Genomic DNA, 20,856 nt, shown 5'->3' on the forward strand with positions numbered 1-20,856 from the left:
ACGCCTGTAATTCCAGCACTTTGGGAGGCTGAGGCGGGTGGACTGCCTGAGGTCAGGAGTTCCAGCCTGGCTAACATGGTGAAACCCTGTCTCTACTAAAAATACAAAAATTAGCTGGGTGTCATGGCAGGTTCCTGTAATCCCAGCTACTCGGGAGGCTGAGGCAGGAGAATCACTTGAACCTGGGAGGCGGAGGTTGCAGTGAGCCGAGGTCCTGCCACTACACTCCAGCCTGAGCGACAGAGCAAGACTCCTTCTCAAAACAAAACAAAACAAAACCACACAAATGTTAAAAACTCATCTATTAACAGAACCTGCAATATTAGGACTCACTTGCATCTTCCGATCGCTGGGCAGCTACCTTCCCAGCTGGTTTCTAAGCAGCAATGTCTTCTCTGAATTGGCATCGTCGCTCTACCCTCAGGCTTCCTGGCTTCTCCAAACCCAGACACTTCATCTAAAACTACCTGGGACATTCTGGACTCTCTAGCCTCCCCCATCTCTCTTTACTCTAAATGTAGTCCTTGTTTTTCCTGGTAGTTTTATTCAGCCATTGCTTTTGTATTTTCTATTGATTCCAGTCCACCATGTCCTTAGCCCCTTCACCTTCCTTCCCTTCCTGCCTCATCTCCTTTGTTCATGCAACTCCTGAAGTGCACCATCCTCCCTTTCCAAAGGCCATTCAACCATTTCTCTCTACAGATGAGTGGGTGCATTCCCAGCTGTGTGTGTGTGTATATATATATATGTGTATATATATATATATATGTATATATATGTGTATATATGTATATATATGTGTGTATATATGTATATATGTGTATATATGTATATATGTATATATGTATATATGTGTATATATGTATATATATGTGTATATATGTATATATGTGTATATATATGTCTTGAAAAAATATGTGTGTATATATGTATATATGTGTGTATACACATATATGTGTATACACATATATACACATATATACACATATATGTGTATACACATATATACACATATATACACTATATATGTGTATACACATATATACACTATATATGTGTATACACATATATACACTATATATGTGTATACACATATATACACTATATATGTGTATACACATATATACACTATATATGTGTATACACATATATACACATATATACACATATATATGTGTATACACATATATATACACATATATACACATATATATGTGTATACACATATATACACATATATATGTGTATACACATATATATACACATATATATGTGTATACACATATATATACACATATATATACACACATATATATATACACATACATATTTTTTTTTGAAGACAGTTTCACTCTGTCACCCAGGCTACAGTGCAGTGGCATGATCTCCGCTCACTGCAAGCTCCGCCTCCCAGGTTCACGCCATTCTCCTGGCTCAGCCTCCCGAGTAGCTGGGACTACAGGCACCCCCCACCGTGCCCGGCTAATTTTTTGTATTTTTAGCAGAGATGGGGTTTCACTGTGTTAGCCAGGATGGTCTCAATCTCCTGACCTTGTGATCGACCGCCTCAGCCTCCCAAAGTGCTGGGATTACAGGTGTGAGCCACCGTGCCCAGCCCCGCATAAGAAATTATAGCTAAGTGATAGGGTGCTTACCTGACAGAGCCCAGCAGACTCAGCAGAACACAGATATTATTCTTCACGTGGAGGGGTGTCATCCAAAAGAAACACGAAAATGAATCTTTTCTACATGTTGGAGACAGCAGTAACTACAAAATATACTGAAATATTTAATACTTAGAAAAATGTTAGCTCTTTTCATTTTTCCCACCATGACCTTTACTCACTATAACCTTTAAGTACTTAGAGAGGTTTTTGTTGAGGTGGTATTGGTATTTAATCAGTGCATTAAGGATAAAAAATATAAGTGAGGTTTGAAAGGAAATATATCTTTCAATTTATCCCCTTCCTCCCTCTCTCTCTCGACTTGTATCTATCAACACAAACCAACACAAAACCTGATGCCACCAGGTTTGTAAGGTCATAACGACCTGCATTATACCTAGAAAAAATTATCTTCGAGGAGAACCAAAGATAGAGATACAAATTGTGGAGGTAGATCACTGCATGGCTCTGCATTTTAATTTTTAACTTTGACTGTTCTGGAGATTTAAGAAGCTGATCCAAAGATTTCACTGCATGTTCTCTCTTAATGAGTATTTACTATTTGGGTTAAGCAATGATGGACCTATTTCAGCTTCATATAAATTATATACATCTGAAGAAACCTAATAGAGACTAAATGAGACATATTACTTAGTAACACAAGAGACAAGCTCTTGAAATGGACACCATGGAAGGAGAAAGGAGTTATAGGTAGGGGATAAAATTGCAGCAGCTTAAATTCTTGGTTCCCAACATTTTGCTTTGTTTTTGTTTGTTTGTTTATTCAATTTTCAGGGATCCTCAAAGTCTGGACCCACCAGAAGTCAGCAATGCAAAACTTCAGTATGCAGGATGGGGCCCTAAAGGCCAACAGCTGGTAAGCCAATCAAGTTCGGTAACTATACTTGGGTTTTGAGGAAGTTTCTATTTTCTAAGCTGAATGGATCTCACTGTACTCAGCCTGTATATGGTGGTGTGTGTGTGTGTGTGTGTGTGTGTGTAAATTAAAATCTGGACAAGTACACCAGGGTGTCTGAATATGTAAAAGGGTCATTTCTTTTTAGATAGCAAATTCTCCTAAAATTGGAACAGCATGTGCTTGGTTCCTACATCTGACATGGTTAAAGTGGTGCCTAACTGTAGCTGTGTCTATGGACTCCAGATGAATCGTGAGCTCAAAGAGATCAACTTCATTAAAAGGACTGCAAATAAGAATGATCCGAATGGTTTTGTCATCAAAAGATGCTCTGGGAACTCGGACTTCTTTCTGTGGAGGGGTTTTTTTTTTTTTTTTTTTTTTGAGGCAGAGTTTTGCTCTTGTTGCCCATGCTGGGGTGCAATGGCACGACCTCGGCTCACTGCAACCTCCGCCTCCTGTGTTCAAGAGATTCTCCTGCCTCAGCCTCCCGAGTAGCTGGGATCACAGGCATGCACCACCACACCCAACTAATTTTTGTATTTTTAATAGAGACGGGGTTTCACTATGTTGGCCAGGCTGGTCTCAAACTCCTGACCTCAGGCAATCCACCCGCCTCGGCCTCCCAAAGTGCTGGCATTACAGGCGTGAGCTACTGCACCCGGCCTCTGTGGAGGGATTTTTAAGCAAGTAGATTTGCTGGCCCTGATGGAGCCAGGCCAGTCCCGTCAACATGCAAAATCCTCCATGGCCATTGCAGCCCTCTTGGTTTCTATCAGCTATCTTCATGGATTCCTTCTCAAATTGGCAAAACTGCCGGGTTTCTATGAATGGGAAGGATGGTGCAGAGAAAAGGGCCCTGAACACTATTTCTAAGATGAGGGCTACCACCCTGGTTCTCACTGTTGAGCTAGTCTTGGACAGCACCTCCAGCTGTCGGGCTGCAGGCAGGCAGCAGCCCAGCCATGTAGTGAAGGATTTGGATAATATGATCCCTCAGGTTTGTTCCAGCTCTAGCCTTGCATTTGACTAAAACTTGGCTATATTTGTCCGTTCTGTGTGACATTTTTTAAGACATTGTATTGCCACGTGCAGAAAGTCCCTCGGGTTTGAAGGTCAGATGACATGGTTGCCGTTTTCAAGTCACCATTTTCTCCTGCCTCTTTAAGCTGATTACCTAAGCCTGCATTTGTAAAGCTCCTTTTTCCTAAAATAGCACAAAAAATGATCGTTATCTAAAAGTTCACATAGGATTGTATTGGATAGGCCGTCATCTATCTTACAAATGAAAATAGTCTTATTTCTCCCCATAGTACAATCGCATTTTCTTGGTTATGTATTAATTCCACTGCCTTGAATTGGTTTGAAAAAACAAGAGCATAGAGGCTGTGAAACTATTAACATTTTAGCTATTATTAACATGTCTCTAATGCTAAAACTGATTACAGAGGTTTTGAAAAGCATATGTAACTGATCAAAATCACAGGGTGACAGGAGGAAGTGAGGCAGCTGAGAGCTGACCTTGACCGAGGAACACCAACCCATCAGTTCAGTCACAAAAAGAGATAAAATTTGTCTTTTCTCAAAGGCATTAACTCTTAAAAAGGGAAAAAATGCAATTTAATAGGAGATTGTAGAAGACCTAAGTTTTCAGGACTGATGCGCAACTGAATCTCTAATAGTTGACCTTAAAACCCTCTGAAAGTCTGTGATTGAAGAGATTTCCAATATCCATCAAATCATCAGTGAAAGTGGCCATTACACCTCCATAGAGAGCTCTCCCTGCCTGCTGCGGATCCATTACAAGCCAGTACCCACAGCTCTGCACCTGGCCTCATCACCCCACTGCAGGGAGAAGGATGGGAATGTGTAACCTTACTGAGTGATCATTGCCCAGCCTTTTTATAGTAGTCAGGAGAAGACCATCATAATGTGACCACACGTCAAGGTCTCCTTCCACCATACCTGCGGCCTCGCTCCTTATCACCCAGTGGCTGTAACTCAGTGTGTGGACTCCTGCCTCGCTGTCTGCACATGCAAATAAACTGGGTCCTGTAGTAGAGTTGGTACTTGTCGTCCTGCCTCTGGGAACAGCTTGTAACATAAAGGAAACTTAACCCACAACTGTAAAAGGAGTTGCTGTGCATGCATGTGTGTGTGTTTGTGTGCGTGTGCATGCACACACTTTAGAATTAAGTCTATAATTGTCCTCTTGAACAACTGACCTTCACTCATGTCATGCTCCCTTGGAGATGAGGAGGGGATAGGTGATTATAGAAGTTATCTTGTTTAACCTCTTACAGAATAAGTAGCAACAAAACAAAGTAAATGACAACTTCTCAGAGAAGGCTTCCTGACACCTCCCCCAACACACACACGTGCACACACATACGCACACACACACACACACACACACACACAATGGTAGGTAGCCATCCTGGGGCTTCAGGTCTCGCCGTGCAATCTCCCAGTACACATGATCTCTTGTTGCCTATAGACATGTCTCTCTCCTTGGTTAGGTGGTGATATGGTGTGGCTCTGTGTCCCCACGCAAATCTCACCTTGAATTATTATAATCCCCATGTGTCAACAGTGGGACCACATGGAGATAATTGAATCATGGGGGCAGTTTCTCCCATGCTGTTCTAGTGATAATGAGTTCTCACGAGACCTGATGGTTTCCCCCTTTGCTCGACACTCACTGTGTCTCCTGCTGTCCTGTGAAGAGGTGCCTTCTGCCATGATTGTAAGTCTCCTGAGGCCTCCCCAGCAATGCAGAACCGTGAGTTAATCAAACCTCTTTCTTGTATAAATTACTCAGTCTCAAATATTTCTTCGTAGCAGCATGAGAACGAACTAATACAGGTACCCTGAGTCCACACAGTGAGCCTGTTTCATCTTCGTATTCTAACACACCCAGCACAGTGCCTGGTGCCCAGTACACGTTTGTTGAGGTAAAAGATGAAAGCACAAACAGATTGATTAATTCATTAGTTAATACATTTTTGTGGTTTCAAACCACTTCAGCATGAAGAACTGGATGGTGGCAAATAGCCAGCATCTACGAATACATTCTAGGACAGTACTAGAGGTGACAGAAATTTGACTTCCTTTCTGCTTCAAAGAAATGAATGTTCAGGTAAGTAATAACTGTTAATACTTGAGTTTAGTACCAAAGGTGCTATATGCTTGTGGAACTTTTGAGTTTTTAAATCCATTTGGCCTTTAATAGCGTTATGATACATGCATGTACTGAGCTTAAGAGGCAATATAGCTCATTGTTGAGTGAGTGCCCTATGTGCTGGAGCAGGGGCCGCCTTCTTCTGCAGAAGGTCAGATAGCACATGTTTCCGTCTTTGCAGACAGACGGTTTCTAGCACAATGACTCATCTCCCTTACTGCAGCATGAAAGCAGCTGCAGACAGTATAGATAAGATGGGCATGGCTGTGTTCCAATAAAGCTATACTTCCCAACACACGTGGCTTGGCCTGTGGGTTATAGTTTACTGACCCCTGTTTTAGGGGATCATATGCTCTCTTGGTTGTTCTCATGGGGAAAGCCTGACCCCAGAGCCACCACCTCATGACAGGTACTCCCCACACCTGCTCCGTCTGCACAGAAAATTCACAACTCAAGAGCAGGCCTTGCAAGCCCTAACCTATTAAGTGATGCCAAGCAACACGCCCCTCATTGCCATTTTATTTTAAAAAGTAAATATTGCTCCCTAAAGTCAACCTACTCTAATTATAATGAGTCAGATTGAAGTGAGTAATTCTCCTTTGGGAGCAGAGAACACAGCTGCAGTTGAAGTTTGCAAAGAGCTTTGGGAACATGTAGCCTCCTGTGCTGAGAGATTTCAGTGCTGCCTTTGGGTCTGGAGCCCCCGGATCACAGGAGATGACCCAGGGAACCAGGGGTGGGTGAGGGCATCTTTTCCCAGTGCCTCGATGTGGTTGCCAATTAGCTCTTACCTTTTAGAGTAAGTGTTCTGAGACCCATAGAACATTTCTCTGGTAGTGATGACTGCAGGGGGAGTGGCCTGTGTGTTGTTAGTGGAGTGGGTGGGAGGAGGCCCCCAAGCTGCCAGAAGCCACTTCTGTGACGATGCTGGTCTGGGGCTGGAGTTTATGACGAATAACAAGATTGCTTCCAAATCTTTGCTGAGGACCCAGGATGTGATCTAGGAAATAGACTTGGCCAGATTAAATAGGATTAAATGAGAAATCCTAGGTAAAATGTTAACACAGTGTCTCTCCTTTGCTTCCTCTTCCTCCAAACTGGAGTGGCCCGTCGGGAAACATAAACGTTCAAAACATATGCTGTTTCAACGTATTTCTCTGTACACTTCTTTCCTCGTTGTGTCCTCTGCAGACGAATCTGCCTGAACTGAGATTTCCTCCATGTTTCTTTTTTTTTTTTTTTAACTGGAATCTCCCTCTGTCACCCAGGCTGGAGTGCAGTGGCGCAATTTCTGCTCACTCCAACCTCCACCTCCTGGGTTCAAGCAATTTTCCTGCCCCAGCCTCCCAAGTAGCTGGGACTACAGGTGTGCACCACCATACCTGGCTAATTTTTGTATTTTTATCAGAGATGGGGTTTCACCGTTTTGGCCAGGCTGGTCTTGAACTCCTGACCTCAAGTGATCCACCCACCTCGGCCTCCCAAAGTGCTGGGATTATAGGTGTGAGCCACTGTGCCCGGCCCTCCATGTTTCTTTTCTTTGATCTTTTCATGAAGTCCTGCCCCCCACCGTGTGTTTGTCTGTTTATGGGAGGTTTTGTTTCTGCTGACCTAGAATGTGATTACGTTGTCTGGTTTAGGAATGTCCACATATTTCCTGATATGGTAGTTCTACTAGAGACATTTCCTGGAAGCACACAGACTTTGAGGCAGCTGCGGTGGCCTTCCTTGTTCTTAGCACACGCACTTGGCGTTGAAGCTGCCTCAGGGTGCATTTGCAGGTTGATGTGCAAGGGGAGGGAGCTCATGTGAATTTGGTGCATCATCATGTTTTCCTTTGGAAACAAGTGCCATGGAAATTTTCCCAAGGAAGTCTGTGCAGCATTAGGCAACATTAAGAATTCAAAGCCAGAATCTTTGCTTGTACACTCGGAAGATCAGAGACAAAGTGAATGTGTCTCTCTTTGGTTGGCTTGCTAGCATGATAGTGATAAATGAAGAGCTTTGAACGGGAAATTTAATGAGTCCATTGGGAAGTCTTCAATGCAGAGACAGTGTCAAAATGTGACAGATGAAGAGCAGTGGAGTAGTTAGCCGGGAAACCTGCTGGAATTGGGGAGAGAGCTGTCCCCAAGAGACAGCGTTCCCCAAAGGAGCAGGTGCAATTACAAACACCATGGAGGGAAACTAAGGAATTCTCACAGCCATGCTTCACAGCTTAGAAGGAGAGGCCAACTTTCTCATCATCTCCAGACACGAGAGGCTGAGAGGTGGTGAAAATCAGTGAGCAACTGCCCTGTGTCTCCCTGGAGACAGGAGAATAACATGTTTATCAAAATGGGAGATTTGAATCAGACTTTAAGAAGAATTGCCTTGATTATATGGCATTTTAGATCCTAGAATAGTTTTCCACAGAAGGTCACAGAATAGTTTATCGGAGAGCGTCAATAAATCCGCATTTAAATTGTGCTGTGTTTTACTGCATGTTCTCACTCATAGGTGGGAATTGAACAATGAGAACACGTGGACACAGGGCAGGGAACATCCACACTGGGGCCTGTCCAGGGGTTGGGGGTAGGGGAGGGATAGCATTAGGAGAAATACCTAATGTAAATGACAGGTTGATGGGTGCAGCAAGCCACCATGGCACATGTATACCTATTAACAAACCTACACGTTGTGAACATGCACCTTAGAACTGAAAGTATAATAAAGAAAAAAAGAAAGAAAAAAATTGTGCTGTGTTTTAATGGTTAGGATGGCAGCTCCCTTGGCAAGGTCTTAGGAGCAGGTTGACTGGACTCCCAAAGATGCTGCCAGCCCTAGGGCTCTCTGGAATGGCACATGTGGCCAGCGATTGCCATGGTCACAGGCCAGCTCAGTGCACGGGACCCTGCAGGCCGGTCCTGCCGTGCGTGTACATTCCCGTCATTCTCTTATGCACTCGTTTGTTTATGGATTCAGTCAACTCTTATTGAATACTTCCTGTGTTCTGGATATTGCTAGATCCCGGATGCAGAAGAAGGACATGGTGCCTTTCCTCACTGGCTTCCACTTCTGATGGCAAATCCACCTATTGGCACATTCACTTGCTTTCTCCAACCGTGAATGCTGCCCATTGCCCTGCTCTGGCACGGTCACTCTCATAACTGTCCCCATCTGTTCACACTGCCCAAGCTTTCCTGTCCTGTCTACGGCAGGGGCTGTCATGCTATGTGTTTGATATTCTTCTCATTTTTCACCAAGATCCTTAGATCTTCAAGTCTTAACAAAATGATGCCCCTGAGAACAAAGCCATCCAGACAGGCCTCACTGCCTAAGGGGTCATTCCCTACTTGCTTGATACAGGGCCCGTCAGGCCAATCCAGCTCTGAGAAAAACTCCCCAGGGGCGGGGACATGGCCGTGGAGCGTGCCGTCTGGAGGTCCAGCCGCCCTTCCCCATGTGACCTCCTGCACAGGTGTTCCCGGCCGCGGCCATGGGGTGTGCTGTCTGGAGGTCCAGCTGTCCTTACCTCCTGCACAGGTGTTGTGGGCCACGGCCACGAGGCGTGCTGTCTGGAGGTCCAGCTGTCCTTACCTCCTGCACAGGTGTTGTGGGCCACGGCCATGAGGCGTGCTGTCTGGAGGTCCAGCTGTCCTTACCTCCTGCACAGGTGTTGTGGGCCACGGCCATGGGGTGTGCTGTCTGGAGGTCCAGCTGTCCTTACCTCCTGCACAGGTGTTCCCGGCCGCGGCCATAGGGTGTGCTGTCTGGAGGTCCAGCTGTCCTTACCTCCTGCACAGGTGTTGTGGGCCACGGCCATGAGGCGTGCTGTCTGGAGGTCCAGCTGCCCTTCCCCATGTGACCTCCTACACGGGCATTCCCTGACTGACTCACACAGACACCGTACCCACACCCTGCACCGGCCCCACCTTAGTGATTGCTACACCCTCTCAAGCCTGTGGCAGTTGTGGCTCTCTAAGCCACACCGCAGTGTGAAGTGGGATTTAAGGAACCAGAGAGACCGGATGGAGTGCAGGAGGGTGTTTATTTTAAGGTGTACACCGGCCCAGTGGACATGTGTCCTAAAGGCTGAGCCCAGAACAACAAAACGAGTCCCTTTTAAGCATTTTGAGGCAGGAGCTATATGAAGCAGGCTTACAGAAGCGAGAGCAAAAGGCTGCTGTGACACTTTTGCAACATGGCTTACATCTCTGTGAGAACTTGGTTTGCAGCTTGTGCTTATCTGTCTTGTGACCTTGCAGTTGTGCAGGGAAGAAACAGGAGTTTACAGAGCCTACAAAATACGTGGAGGATAGATATGGTTATTGTTTCTTGGGACAGGCAGTTAATATTCTCTTCTAACTTTAACTTCAGGGGGGCTGCTTAAATTCTCCTCAGCCTTGGTTAACACAGAATTTCATTCTATGAGCGATTGTTATTTTTCTTACTATTATTATAATTTTTACTATTACTACTTATGCTATTATTCTGTTGTTTTCTTAATTTCCCACTTCAAGTGGACGGAGCCCATTCCAAGCAAACTATTCCAAAGATAGCTGTTTTTCTTCTTAATACGCCAACAGCGAGAGAGCGTGGGCCTTCCTTTACCTACCCATGAATATCCGCCAGTGATCCAGCGGGCACTGCTTCCTCCCAGAACCGTGTCTTGACACTTTTTTCTATGAATCAGTGAAAGATTCAAGAAAATCGGAGTTGAGAGTTTTTTTTGCACTCGCGCCAACTCACCTTATGGCATTGGGGTTTCTGCCTTCAATAAAAATAATTTTTTAAAACAGCCCATTAAAATTGTAAAAATGCATGCCTTCAAAATGTCAATAATTCAACCTAAGATATGGAGGAAGAGCTTGCACTTGAAACTCCAGAACGCTTTGTTAGAGGGACAAAAGGGCAGTTTGATAGCAGATCGGAGGGATGGAGGGCCTTTGCCTCACCCATCACTCATGTGTGGGCGTCTGCGCGGGGACGAGTGCGTGGGGGGAACCATCAGATTTCAGTGTGACAGGGAGGCCACGTGGCTGGCACTGCCGGAGCAGCACAGAGCCAGCGTGAGGGCAGGCTGGGTGCAGCCAGGAGCCAGCTGGGAGTGGGAACCCAGCCAGGCCTGGGATGTGGAAGCCCCCACTGAGAAACTCCGTTGTAGGGTCCCAGGCCACCTCCTAAGCCTCAGAATAGGAAGGTCCTAGGTAAGAGGTAAAGCCGGCTGGGCTTCTGGGTCGGGTGGGGACTTGGAGAACTTTTCTGTCTAGCTAAAGGATTGTAAAGGCACCAATCAATGCTCTGTGTCTAGCTAAAGGTTTCTAAACGCACAGATCAGCACTCTGTAAAAACGCACCAATCAGTGTTCTGTGTCTAGCTAAAGGTTTGTAAACGCACCAATCAGCACTCTGTAAAAATGCACCAATCAGCACTCTGTGTCTAGCTAAAGGTTTGTAAACGCACCAATCAGCACTCTGTAAAAACGCACCAATCAGTGCTCTGTGTCTAGCTGAAGGTTTGTAAACACATCAATCAGCACTCTGTAAAAGTGGACCAATCAGCACTCTATAAAATGGACCAATCAGCACTCTGTAAAATGGACCAATCAGCAGGATGGGGGTGGGCCAAATAAGGAAATAAAAGCTGGCCACCCTCGCATAGCCAGCAGTGGCAACCCGTTCAGTCCCTTTCCACGTGCATGCTGTGTTCTTTCCCTCTTCACAATAAATCTTGCTGCTGCTCACTCTCTGGATCTGCACTACGTTTATCAGCCACTCACTGCCAAGGTCTGTGGCTTCACTTCTGAAGTCAGCAAGACCACAAACCCACCGGAAGGAAGAAACTCCAGACACATCTGAACATCTGAAGGAACAAACTCCGGACACATCATCTTTAAGAACCGTAACACTCACCACGAGGGTCCGCGGCTTCATTCTTGAAGTCAGCAAGACCAAGAACCCACCAGAAGGAACCAATTCCGGACAAACTCGGTTTAAGCCTGAGAGGGAAAAGAGTATTTTATTTTGTTTGTTTTGCTCTTAAAGGGTCATTAGTAACAAAAGCTTTGGAGTCAAAAGGGCCAGATTCAGATGTGGTTTCAGCACTTACTGGCTGCGTGACCTTGACTAAGAGACTTAATCCCTGAGCTTCCATCTCTTAGTCTGTTAACTGAAGTAACAGTGCCTACCCTGTAGGGCTCATGGTGGAGAGTAAAATAATCTACTTGAAGTACAGGCTGTGGAGCCTTGTGTAAATAACGTTCTCAATAAATGTCTTTAATTGTTGCTGCTTTTACTATTTGGGTTAATCGAGCTGTGGAGAATGAGAAGTGAGAGGTGACAGCCTGCTGGCAGTCCTCACAGCCCTTGCTCACTCTCGGCGCCTCCTCTGCCTGGGCTCCCACTTTAGTGGCACTTGAGGAGCCCTTCAGCCCCCCGCTGCACTGTGGGAGCCCCTTTCTGGGCTGGCCAAGGCAGAAGCCGGCTCCCTCAGCTTGCGGGGAGGTGTGGAGGGAGAGGCGTGAAAGGGAACCCGGGCTGCGAGCGGCGCTTGCGGGCCAGCTGGAGTTCCGGGTGGGCATGGGCTTGGCGGGCCCCGCACTAGGAGCAGCCAGCCGGCCCTGCTGGCCCCGGGCAGTGAGGGACTTAACGCCTGGGCCAGCAGCTGCGGAGGGTGTACTGGGTCCCCCAGCAGTGCCAGCCCACCAGTGCTGCGCTCCATTTCTCACCGGGCCTTAGCTGCCTTCCCACGGGGGCAGGGCTCAGGACCTGCAGCCTGCCATGCCTAAGCCTTCCCCCGCCTCCGTGGGCTCCCGTGCAGCCCGAGCCTCCCCGACGAGTGTGCCCCCTTCTTCACGGCGCCCAGTCCCATCGACCACCCAGGGGCTGAGGAGCGCGAGCGCACGGTGCGGTACTGGCAGGCAGCTCCACCTGCAGCCCTGGTGCAGGATCCACTGGGTGAAGCCAGCTGGGCTCCTGAGTCTGGTGGGGATGTGGAGAACCTTTATGTCTAGCTCAGGGATTGTAAATACACCAATCAGCACCCTGTGTCTAGCTCAGGGTTTGTGAGTGCACCAGTCGACACTCTGTATCTAGCTACTCTGGTGGGGCCTTGGAGAACCTTTATGTCTAGCTCAAGGATTGTAAATACACCAATCAGCACTCTGTATCTAGCTCGAGGTTTGTGAGTGCACCAATTGACACTCTGTATCTGGCTGCTCTGGTGGGGCCTTGGAGAACCTTTGTGTGGATACTCTGTATCTAACTGATCTGATGGGGACGTGGAGAACCTTTATGTCTAGCTCAGGGATTGTAAACGCACCAATCAGCACCCTGTTAAAACAGACCACTCAGCTCTACCAATCAGCAGCACGTGGCTGGGGCCAGATAAGAGAATAAAAGGCTGCCCAAGCCAGCAGTGGCAACCCGCTCGGGTCCGCTTCCACACTGTGGAAGCTTTGTTCTTTCGCTCTTTGCAATAAATCTTGCTACTGCTCACTCTTTGGGTCCACACTGCTTTTATGAGCTGTAACACTCACCGCGAAGGTCTGCAGCTTCACTCCTGAAGCCAGCGAGACCACGAGCCCACCGGGAGGAAGGAACAACTCCAGATGCGCTGCCTTAAGAACTGTAACACTCACCGCGAAGGTCTGCAGCTTCACTCCTGAGCCAGCGAGACCACGAACCCACCAGAAGGAAGAAACTCCGAACACATCCGAACATCAGAGGGAACAAACTCCAGACACGCCACCTTAAGAGCTGTAACACTCACCGCGAGGGTCCGCGGCTTCATTCTTGAAGTCAGTGAGACCAAGAACGCACCAATTCCGGACACAGAAGGAAAATAAGAATTTCGTCAGATGGAAGTCTGGTGTGTGTCAGGAGAGTTGGGCTGCCCTTGATAAAGCAGAGAAACGCAGGATAGAGACAGAAGCTAGGGTTGGTGTCCAGAGGGCTCCATGACGGGCCAGCCACCTTGTCCATCACCATCCAAGGTGTACCTTTGTGGACTCACACCTTGCTCTTCTCCCACTCTTAGGGAGGGAGGGGGAATGTTCAGAAAACAACATCAATTTCTACCTCCTGAAGTCTTATCTCCTTGTAAGAATTCAAGTGTCTGTGGCTTTAGAAAAGGCCATTGTCAGGTGACAGCAATTCCCCTACACTAATGCCACGCCAGAAATTGTCCCTTGAATGGAGAGAATATGTTTCTTATAAGAAGCTGGGTGTCCTGCTTTCTGTATCCAGTCTAGGAAGCCTGCATCCGGTCCGCAGTTCCCCATCACCACCTGGGCAACCACCAGGGAGCTGAGCAGAAATGGGCCCGTGGCCTCCTCCTACAAGTTACAGCCTGGCTCAGGGTTAGCGCTGCCCACCCAGTCCCATGGCTGTAGCAAAGGGGGCAGGGAGCATTTTACTGAAGTGGACAAATCCAACGAGGGGAGGAAGATTGATCTCTCCAGCAAGAGGAGAGTCTTTAATGAAATGTCCTATATGTGGAGAAGACCAGACTAAAGTGACATCCCATTAATAACTTATAAAAGCCTCTAATCAGTTTGGGTTAATTTGGTATTCATTGTAAAAACATTCATCATGGGCACTGAGGTCCATGGCAGTAGCCAAGAAATTAATATTGCACGGATGGAAATCGCCTTCTGTATCCTCAGATAATGGATGGAGACAGTTTGGTGAGTGATTTGTTAGCTCTACCAAAGGTACCCTTCAAATTTAACACAATGTGTTATCACTTCCTGGCTCTGTGGGGCTAAATCACTTTAATATTCACTTGCACTCAAGTAAATAAGCTGAGTTTTTGGTAATTAGTATGAATGGATGGGGTCGTATGACAGAGATATCTGATGGTCATGGTTAAAGAGTGAGGAGAATTAGGAAATAATTATAGGGCCCTTTCCTGCCACCAAGAGGCTCTTCTCCTGAGATACAGGGATTTCAGAACATGAAAGGAAATTCGTAATCATAGGATTATGGGGGAAGTGAGAGAAGGAAAATGTAAGTAGGACATCAGGAGGAGGTAGAGATTTGTTTTAACTCTGTATAAATGGAAGAGGCATAAGAGAAAATTTATTTATAAAACAATATGAAAATATGCAGAAACAGTCATAAAGACATTCCTATACAAGATCACAGAAATCCCTTTAAAAAGAAGCCCAAAGCTGTATCAACAAACACATCCATAACACTGTTATCCATAACAAGAATTTCTAAAAGCTGGAAATGTCCTAAGTGTTGAGAGGCGAGCGATTTGCTAAATCGTGGAGTAGCCATAGGAAGAGGTATTATATAACCATTTAAGATTCTGATTAGGAAGACTGCATGGGAGCATGAGCATATATCATCTATCAAACAATAGCAGTATTAAAAATAAGCCATTTGGTATGTTGGCATATGGAAAGGATTAGGAAGTCATATATTAGTCAAAATAATTATTTGGACCGGCCAGACTGTGGGCTTTTTTTCCCCTTCTAAAACTTTCTTGGTTAAAGCAACATTATATATATATATACATGTATATTTTAAAAATTAAAAAGAGAAGAAAATGTATTGTTAAAAATGAGATTTAGGAACTCTACTCAATAAACATGTGCTCAAGTTGTGTTGAGGGTTAAAGAGAGGCACTTTTTGCAGAGAGTCCAAACGTAAATAAGCCGCCCGTCACCCTCCGGGGATCACAGTGCCTTTAATTCCACCGTTTTGAAAGCTCTGTTGCAAACCCTTCAGAGATATTTTCTGGGACTCACTCTCTTTTTGAAGGATAGAAAGCAGAATAACAAAATTCAAGGTCACAGATTATGAGTGTTTAATATCTAAAATAAAATTATTTTTAATTGACAAGTCTTCGTTGTATACACGTACGGGATACAAGAGAACTATACTCAATAATAATGTGTTGTATATTTCACAATAAGAGAATACATTTCAAAAAAATGGTAAATGAGCCTTGAGACTCACTATTAAGCCAAAACGAAATTAAGAAAAGGTGGATGCAGGGTTGAAACAGGGCCTGACCTGCTTGCCCACATTGGCCAGTGAAGGTAAACCCTATTTTCTTCCTTATCAGAGCTTCCTTAATTCACTTGTGACTGAAACAGTGTATCATTTCTTAGGAATAATCAAATTTAGAAGGGTGCCCCCACATCAGCCTGGGCAATATTAGGTTAGAGAATTTCAAGATCATTTATCAAATAGAATTTAAAACAGGACCAGAGTTGTACATTAAGGAAGAGTGCACTTAGTGATAGATTCTGGAGAGAATATAACAAGGCAGTTATAAATTAACATAGCCTTTTGAGACCTTTGGATGATGGGGCGTGGAGCCGCACCACACTTGCAGCCATGGCAGACCCTGCTTCTTGTCCTGTGGAGGGAGCAGCTTCTGAACATTTGGAGGCTTTTCCGGTCGCCTCGGGTAGGGTGAGGGAGGGCTATACTCGGTGCTGCCAAGAATTCTCCTTCGTGCACCTAATTGGGTTCTGTAGATTACTTTGTGGAATTCTCCCGTTTGGGTGGAGGGAACACCTCTTCATAATAATTCCTAAATGTTTCACAATTGGAAAATATCAAAGTAATGGTTCCATCTCCTGGTCTTTGTAGAATAACCACGACCTTTTTCTTCCTTTAAACTGCTGAAATACTGTCAGTCCCACTTACTGTAGCAGTTAATCTTATGCCTCTTTGTTTTATTATTCAACTATTTTACTTTTGAATAACTTTATTTCCCAGACCAAATGTAAGCTGTTCAAGGACAAAGAATGTTTTTCATTAGACTTTTATCTTCCACGGCCCATTGCTCAGCACTGCACAGAGTATAGGTTCTCAACAAATACTTGTTAAATGAATGCCATCCAGAAGGGAAAGTAAAATTAAATGTCAGATTTATAGACATAAGGTCCAACATTCATGGAAATTGGAAAACCTTGATGTTATAACCTAAAATTTTTGAGCTTTAACAACTTGTCTGATGGCAAATTAATTCAGCAGTTCAGATTCAGTTCAGATTGTGAGCGATACCAAGGAAGAAAATCTGGATTTTCGAGTCAGACATTTGTCTTAAAATGTTTGTTATGCTGTGAAAGATCTTAAAAGGAAGATAGAGAGTGCTCCTGATTAAAACCTGTCAGGATCAGGCTGAACTGAACAAGGCGAAAGGACCTGAACTTCTTGGCTTTCTAAGGACATTTCAGAAGATGAAAGCACCTCACTTCTTGTCCCACCAGGACACCGAGGTGATCGTCTCCTCAGTGTCATAAGGAACAGTGAGGCCTCCTGGGCGTGTGCCCCTCACTCACTCTCCGGTTTGAAATTGGGGTTGGCCCTCATTCTAATGCCCTCTGAGGGCCTCAGAGGTTATTGTCTGGATTGTTAAACGTGGAGACAGAGAGGGCACAGAACAGAAGATAATTTGCTCACTTAAGAGGTTTCTAAGAACTTCTGGAGAAATTTTAGCGTGTCCAAGTCAGTTGTTTGTGAATGATTCTTCTGGACTTTTCTGCAAAGTAGACTTCACAGGGCTCCTCCTTTGCAGAATTTTGTTAGCCCTGATTGATTATTAGAGGTTAATTATCAATACTGGATGCTAACATACTTCTGCCCTTTGACGTGGGTATTTGCACAGCCCACGAGGTTTTATTTCACTTCTCTGATGTGTGGGGAGCACAGTGCCTTACTCGTGATAGACCTGAGCACAGATAATCAATGAGTCCATTTCAATGACAGACCACTTTGGTTTTTTTTCAGACTGTAGGTTTTGCTTTTGTTCTTTTGTTTCATTTTGTTGTTGTTGTTGTTGTTGTTTTGTTTTTTTGTGTAATGGCTCACATCTAGTTCAGCTATTTCCACTCTAAAAAAACAGTTAGCAAATTAGTGAATTGATTTTTCATGTCCATTTTCCCATGTAAAATCCTTCCACTGTTTTTCACTGCCTTTAGGATAGAACCCAAACCCCTTCACATGCTTTGTGAAGCCCACCTGAGGTGCCATCACTCCCCTGACCTCTCCTGCCACCCAGCACTCCCAGGCTGGAAACCAGCCATAATGAGCTACATCCAGTTCTGCAAATGTCCCAGACCACCTCTCACTGCAAAGACTTTGTATTTGCTGTTCACAAAGTCCAGAACACATTCTTTTTTAAAAAATGTTTTTTAAAGGCCGTGTCTAGGTCAATCACCCAGGCTGGAATACAGTGGTGTGAGCATGGCTCACTGCAGCCTCAACCTCCTTGGCTCAAGCGATCCTCCCACCTTAGCCTCCTAAGTAGCTGGGGCCACAGGCACGTGCCACCATGCCTGTTTAGTTTTTGTATTTTTTGCAGAGATGGGGGTCTCACTGTGTTGCCCAAGCTGGTCTGGAACTCCTGCACTAAGCAATCCTTCTACCTCCACCTCCCAAAGTGCTGGGATTACAGGCATGAGCCACTGTGCCCAGCCCAGGACACACTCTTAATCTGCCATCCCTCACCCCTAACTCTAATCCCTGAAGATTGGGCTTGAGACCCCTCTGCTCTGTCCCCTGCCACTCTCCCATTGCCTTATCACCACACTCATCACTCTCTGCTGTTGTGACCCGTTTCCTTGTTATTTTCCCCTAGCCAAATCCAAGCTCCTTAGGAAGAACTACCTCTCATGTTCACTGCTGTGTCCTCAGCCTCTTTGTGTAGACTGTTAGTAAGCATTAAATACGTGTTCAAAGGTTGAATGGGTGACTCAGTCAATTAAGGCATATTATTTACCCAAGATGAAAATCAATTACTTTTTTCAATTTAAGCATAAACTCAATTTATGAATTTTTATGAAATTTATTTCTGCATTTTCGTCTATTAGAGAAGTTGGCTGACGTTTCATCTTTAGCCATACCTTGTGGCATCCTCCTTTAAATTTTAGCCTTTTCAGCCACCACATGGGTCCCAATTACCATGACACCAAGTTCAAACCGAGGCTCACCAGTTTCCAGTTACCCTCCAGATAAAAAGGTTATAATTGCACATACATGTATCTATTTAATTAAGCTAGTTTTCTCCATGGCATACAAAGTCGTGTTTTTAAAATTAGCTGGGCGATCTGACTGTTTAATGGAACTTGAGTCTTTAGAAGGTCCTCAGATGTCACTGCTGTCCACTTTCTCTAAATCTAATCATCACAGGACAAGGTGCAGGATGGGCTTGCTTAGGGAATGCTGCCTTTTAAATTTCCTATGTTATTGCACGACAAGATTAGTTGACTCCGATAACTCCCTACAAAAGACTCAGAATAATAAAGGAATAAATTAATCAGTCAATGGAAAAGCAACTGATCTATGCTAGGCTGATGAACTATAATAGAAGGTCTCATTGTTACACAGAGTCAGCCGTCTCCCACTGCCCTGCTGAATCCTATCTGAGCAGTGAATCTGTGTTGTAACAGAGCCAGCGTGGCAAGCAGCTGCTTAGCTGGCCTTTCCCCTCCTGTCTCATAAAGAAAAGTGCCGACGTATTCGTAATTTCCCAGTGAGGTGGCAGAGTCTCTAAATCCCTTTTTCCAATAACCCTAAAATTCTACTAGCCAAGGGTTCAACAGCCTGGTACACATTTAGGGAAACAAAAGGTTTATGGTGACAGATGATTGTTTAGAATAATGTTTCTTAACTCGGCTACGCTTCAACTTGTGTAACTACCAATGCTGTGGCTGCATGCCCAGAAGCTCTGGTTCATTTGGACCGGGGTGGAGCCTGGGCATCAGGGTATTTGAAAGCTCCCCAGGGGCTTCTGATGTACAACCATATCTGAGCATCCTGGGTTTAGATGCTTACAGGCGGGACTGGGACTGGATGACCTCTTTAATAAACTTTGAAGTTTCAAGGTCAACATTCCAACTTCCTAATAAAATATAGAATCTGTTAGATTATATTTTTAATCACCAGGCCTATCACAAGGGAGGTGCTGAATATAAAATTGCTGGTCATTAAAACATTCCCAGGGAAATTGTTGTTTCAAAAAGGCAGCTGTACTTCCTTAGATCAACATACACAGCTTGGAGGTTGCCAGCCACATTGTAGTTTACTTTGCTCCTGGTCAATTCAACTCAATTCAACTCAAAGTTAAGATCGGGATGTTATAAAATTATTTTGTTTTCTTTTTCTTTGAATCCTGCATGAGAAGTCATTGGCCAAATCATTAGGTGTTTTATGCAATATTAACAATCTTTAGTGTGATTTTCCCCCCATCAAACCTATAAACAATGCACTATTCTAAAAGCCTGCTATGATGGAAGCACCGTGTTTCAGACAGCAAGTCTCACTGCATGTCTGTGCAGGATGGAACATAATAACTAGTGGTAACAGCGGCCTTTTAGATAGGGCTCACAGTGTTCCCATCACCATGCTAGGCACTCGGTGTATACTGTCTCTTTTGCTCACAATATCTCCATTCAGCAGTGAGAAAGTAGAAATTCAGAAAATGGAAGTAACTTTCCCGGGTCACATGTCAGGGATGGTGTCAGAACTGAAACTGAAGAAGACACAGCCCAGCTTCTTCCTTTGGACCGAACTCTCAAGTCTGGACTCAGTGTTCAGAATGACTTCTCTCAAGACCAAATGTTCTCATGTCTATGAGAAGCCTTTGAACACCTCTTAAATGCACTACAAATACAGTGTTATTACCATGAATGTGGTATTTGTATATTTGTATTCAAGGCCACCCATAAGGATTTTTTCTTTTTTTGGCAGTGTACAGAAGCTGGATGTCTCCTGATACAGCATCTGGTGTAATTAATCCAACACCCTTATCTCTCTCCCCACTGAGCATTCTAAAGGGGAATGAAACATTGACCTAACTGATATTTCCCTCTAAAATCTTTGCAGGTTCCATTAATGAGCTGTCAGAGCCCCAGGGCAGACATTGAACCCCAACTGGAACAAAATGTTCCTCCTGGACCCTGTGGGTCAGTTATCCAGCACAGCATTCCTCACGCCCCAGGGCTGTGCAGAGCCCTTTCAGAGCAGGATCAAACAAATGAAGCTTGTATGTCTCCTTTTCCAGGGGGTGACCTAAGCGTTTGATGTTAGTTTTCTACGCTTAATTATTTTTTTATTTCGGATGCATTTTAAATGTTAATGAAATATTTT

The 20,856-nt window shown here is 44.8% G+C and overlaps 1 protein-coding gene across 5 annotated transcripts in view; it reads left to right on the top strand.

The window, feature by feature from the left end:
* DPP6 (dipeptidyl peptidase like 6) overlaps positions 1 to 20,856 on the top strand; it is a 1,188,326-nt gene that overhangs the window by 953,972 nt on the left and 213,498 nt on the right. For all 5 annotated transcript variants that reach the window (XM_030826245.1, XM_030826246.1, XM_004090271.3 and 2 more), the window contains one exon: positions 2,460 to 2,541. In XM_030826245.1, coding sequence (XP_030682105.1) covers positions 2,460 to 2,541 — 82 coding nt within the window. The remainder of the gene's footprint in view (positions 1 to 2,459; positions 2,542 to 20,856) is intronic.

The sequence above is a fragment of the Nomascus leucogenys genome, chromosome 13, assembly GCF_006542625.1.
Source record: "Nomascus leucogenys isolate Asia chromosome 13, Asia_NLE_v1, whole genome shotgun sequence".
NCBI classification, from domain to species: domain Eukaryota; kingdom Metazoa; phylum Chordata; class Mammalia; order Primates; family Hylobatidae; genus Nomascus; species Nomascus leucogenys.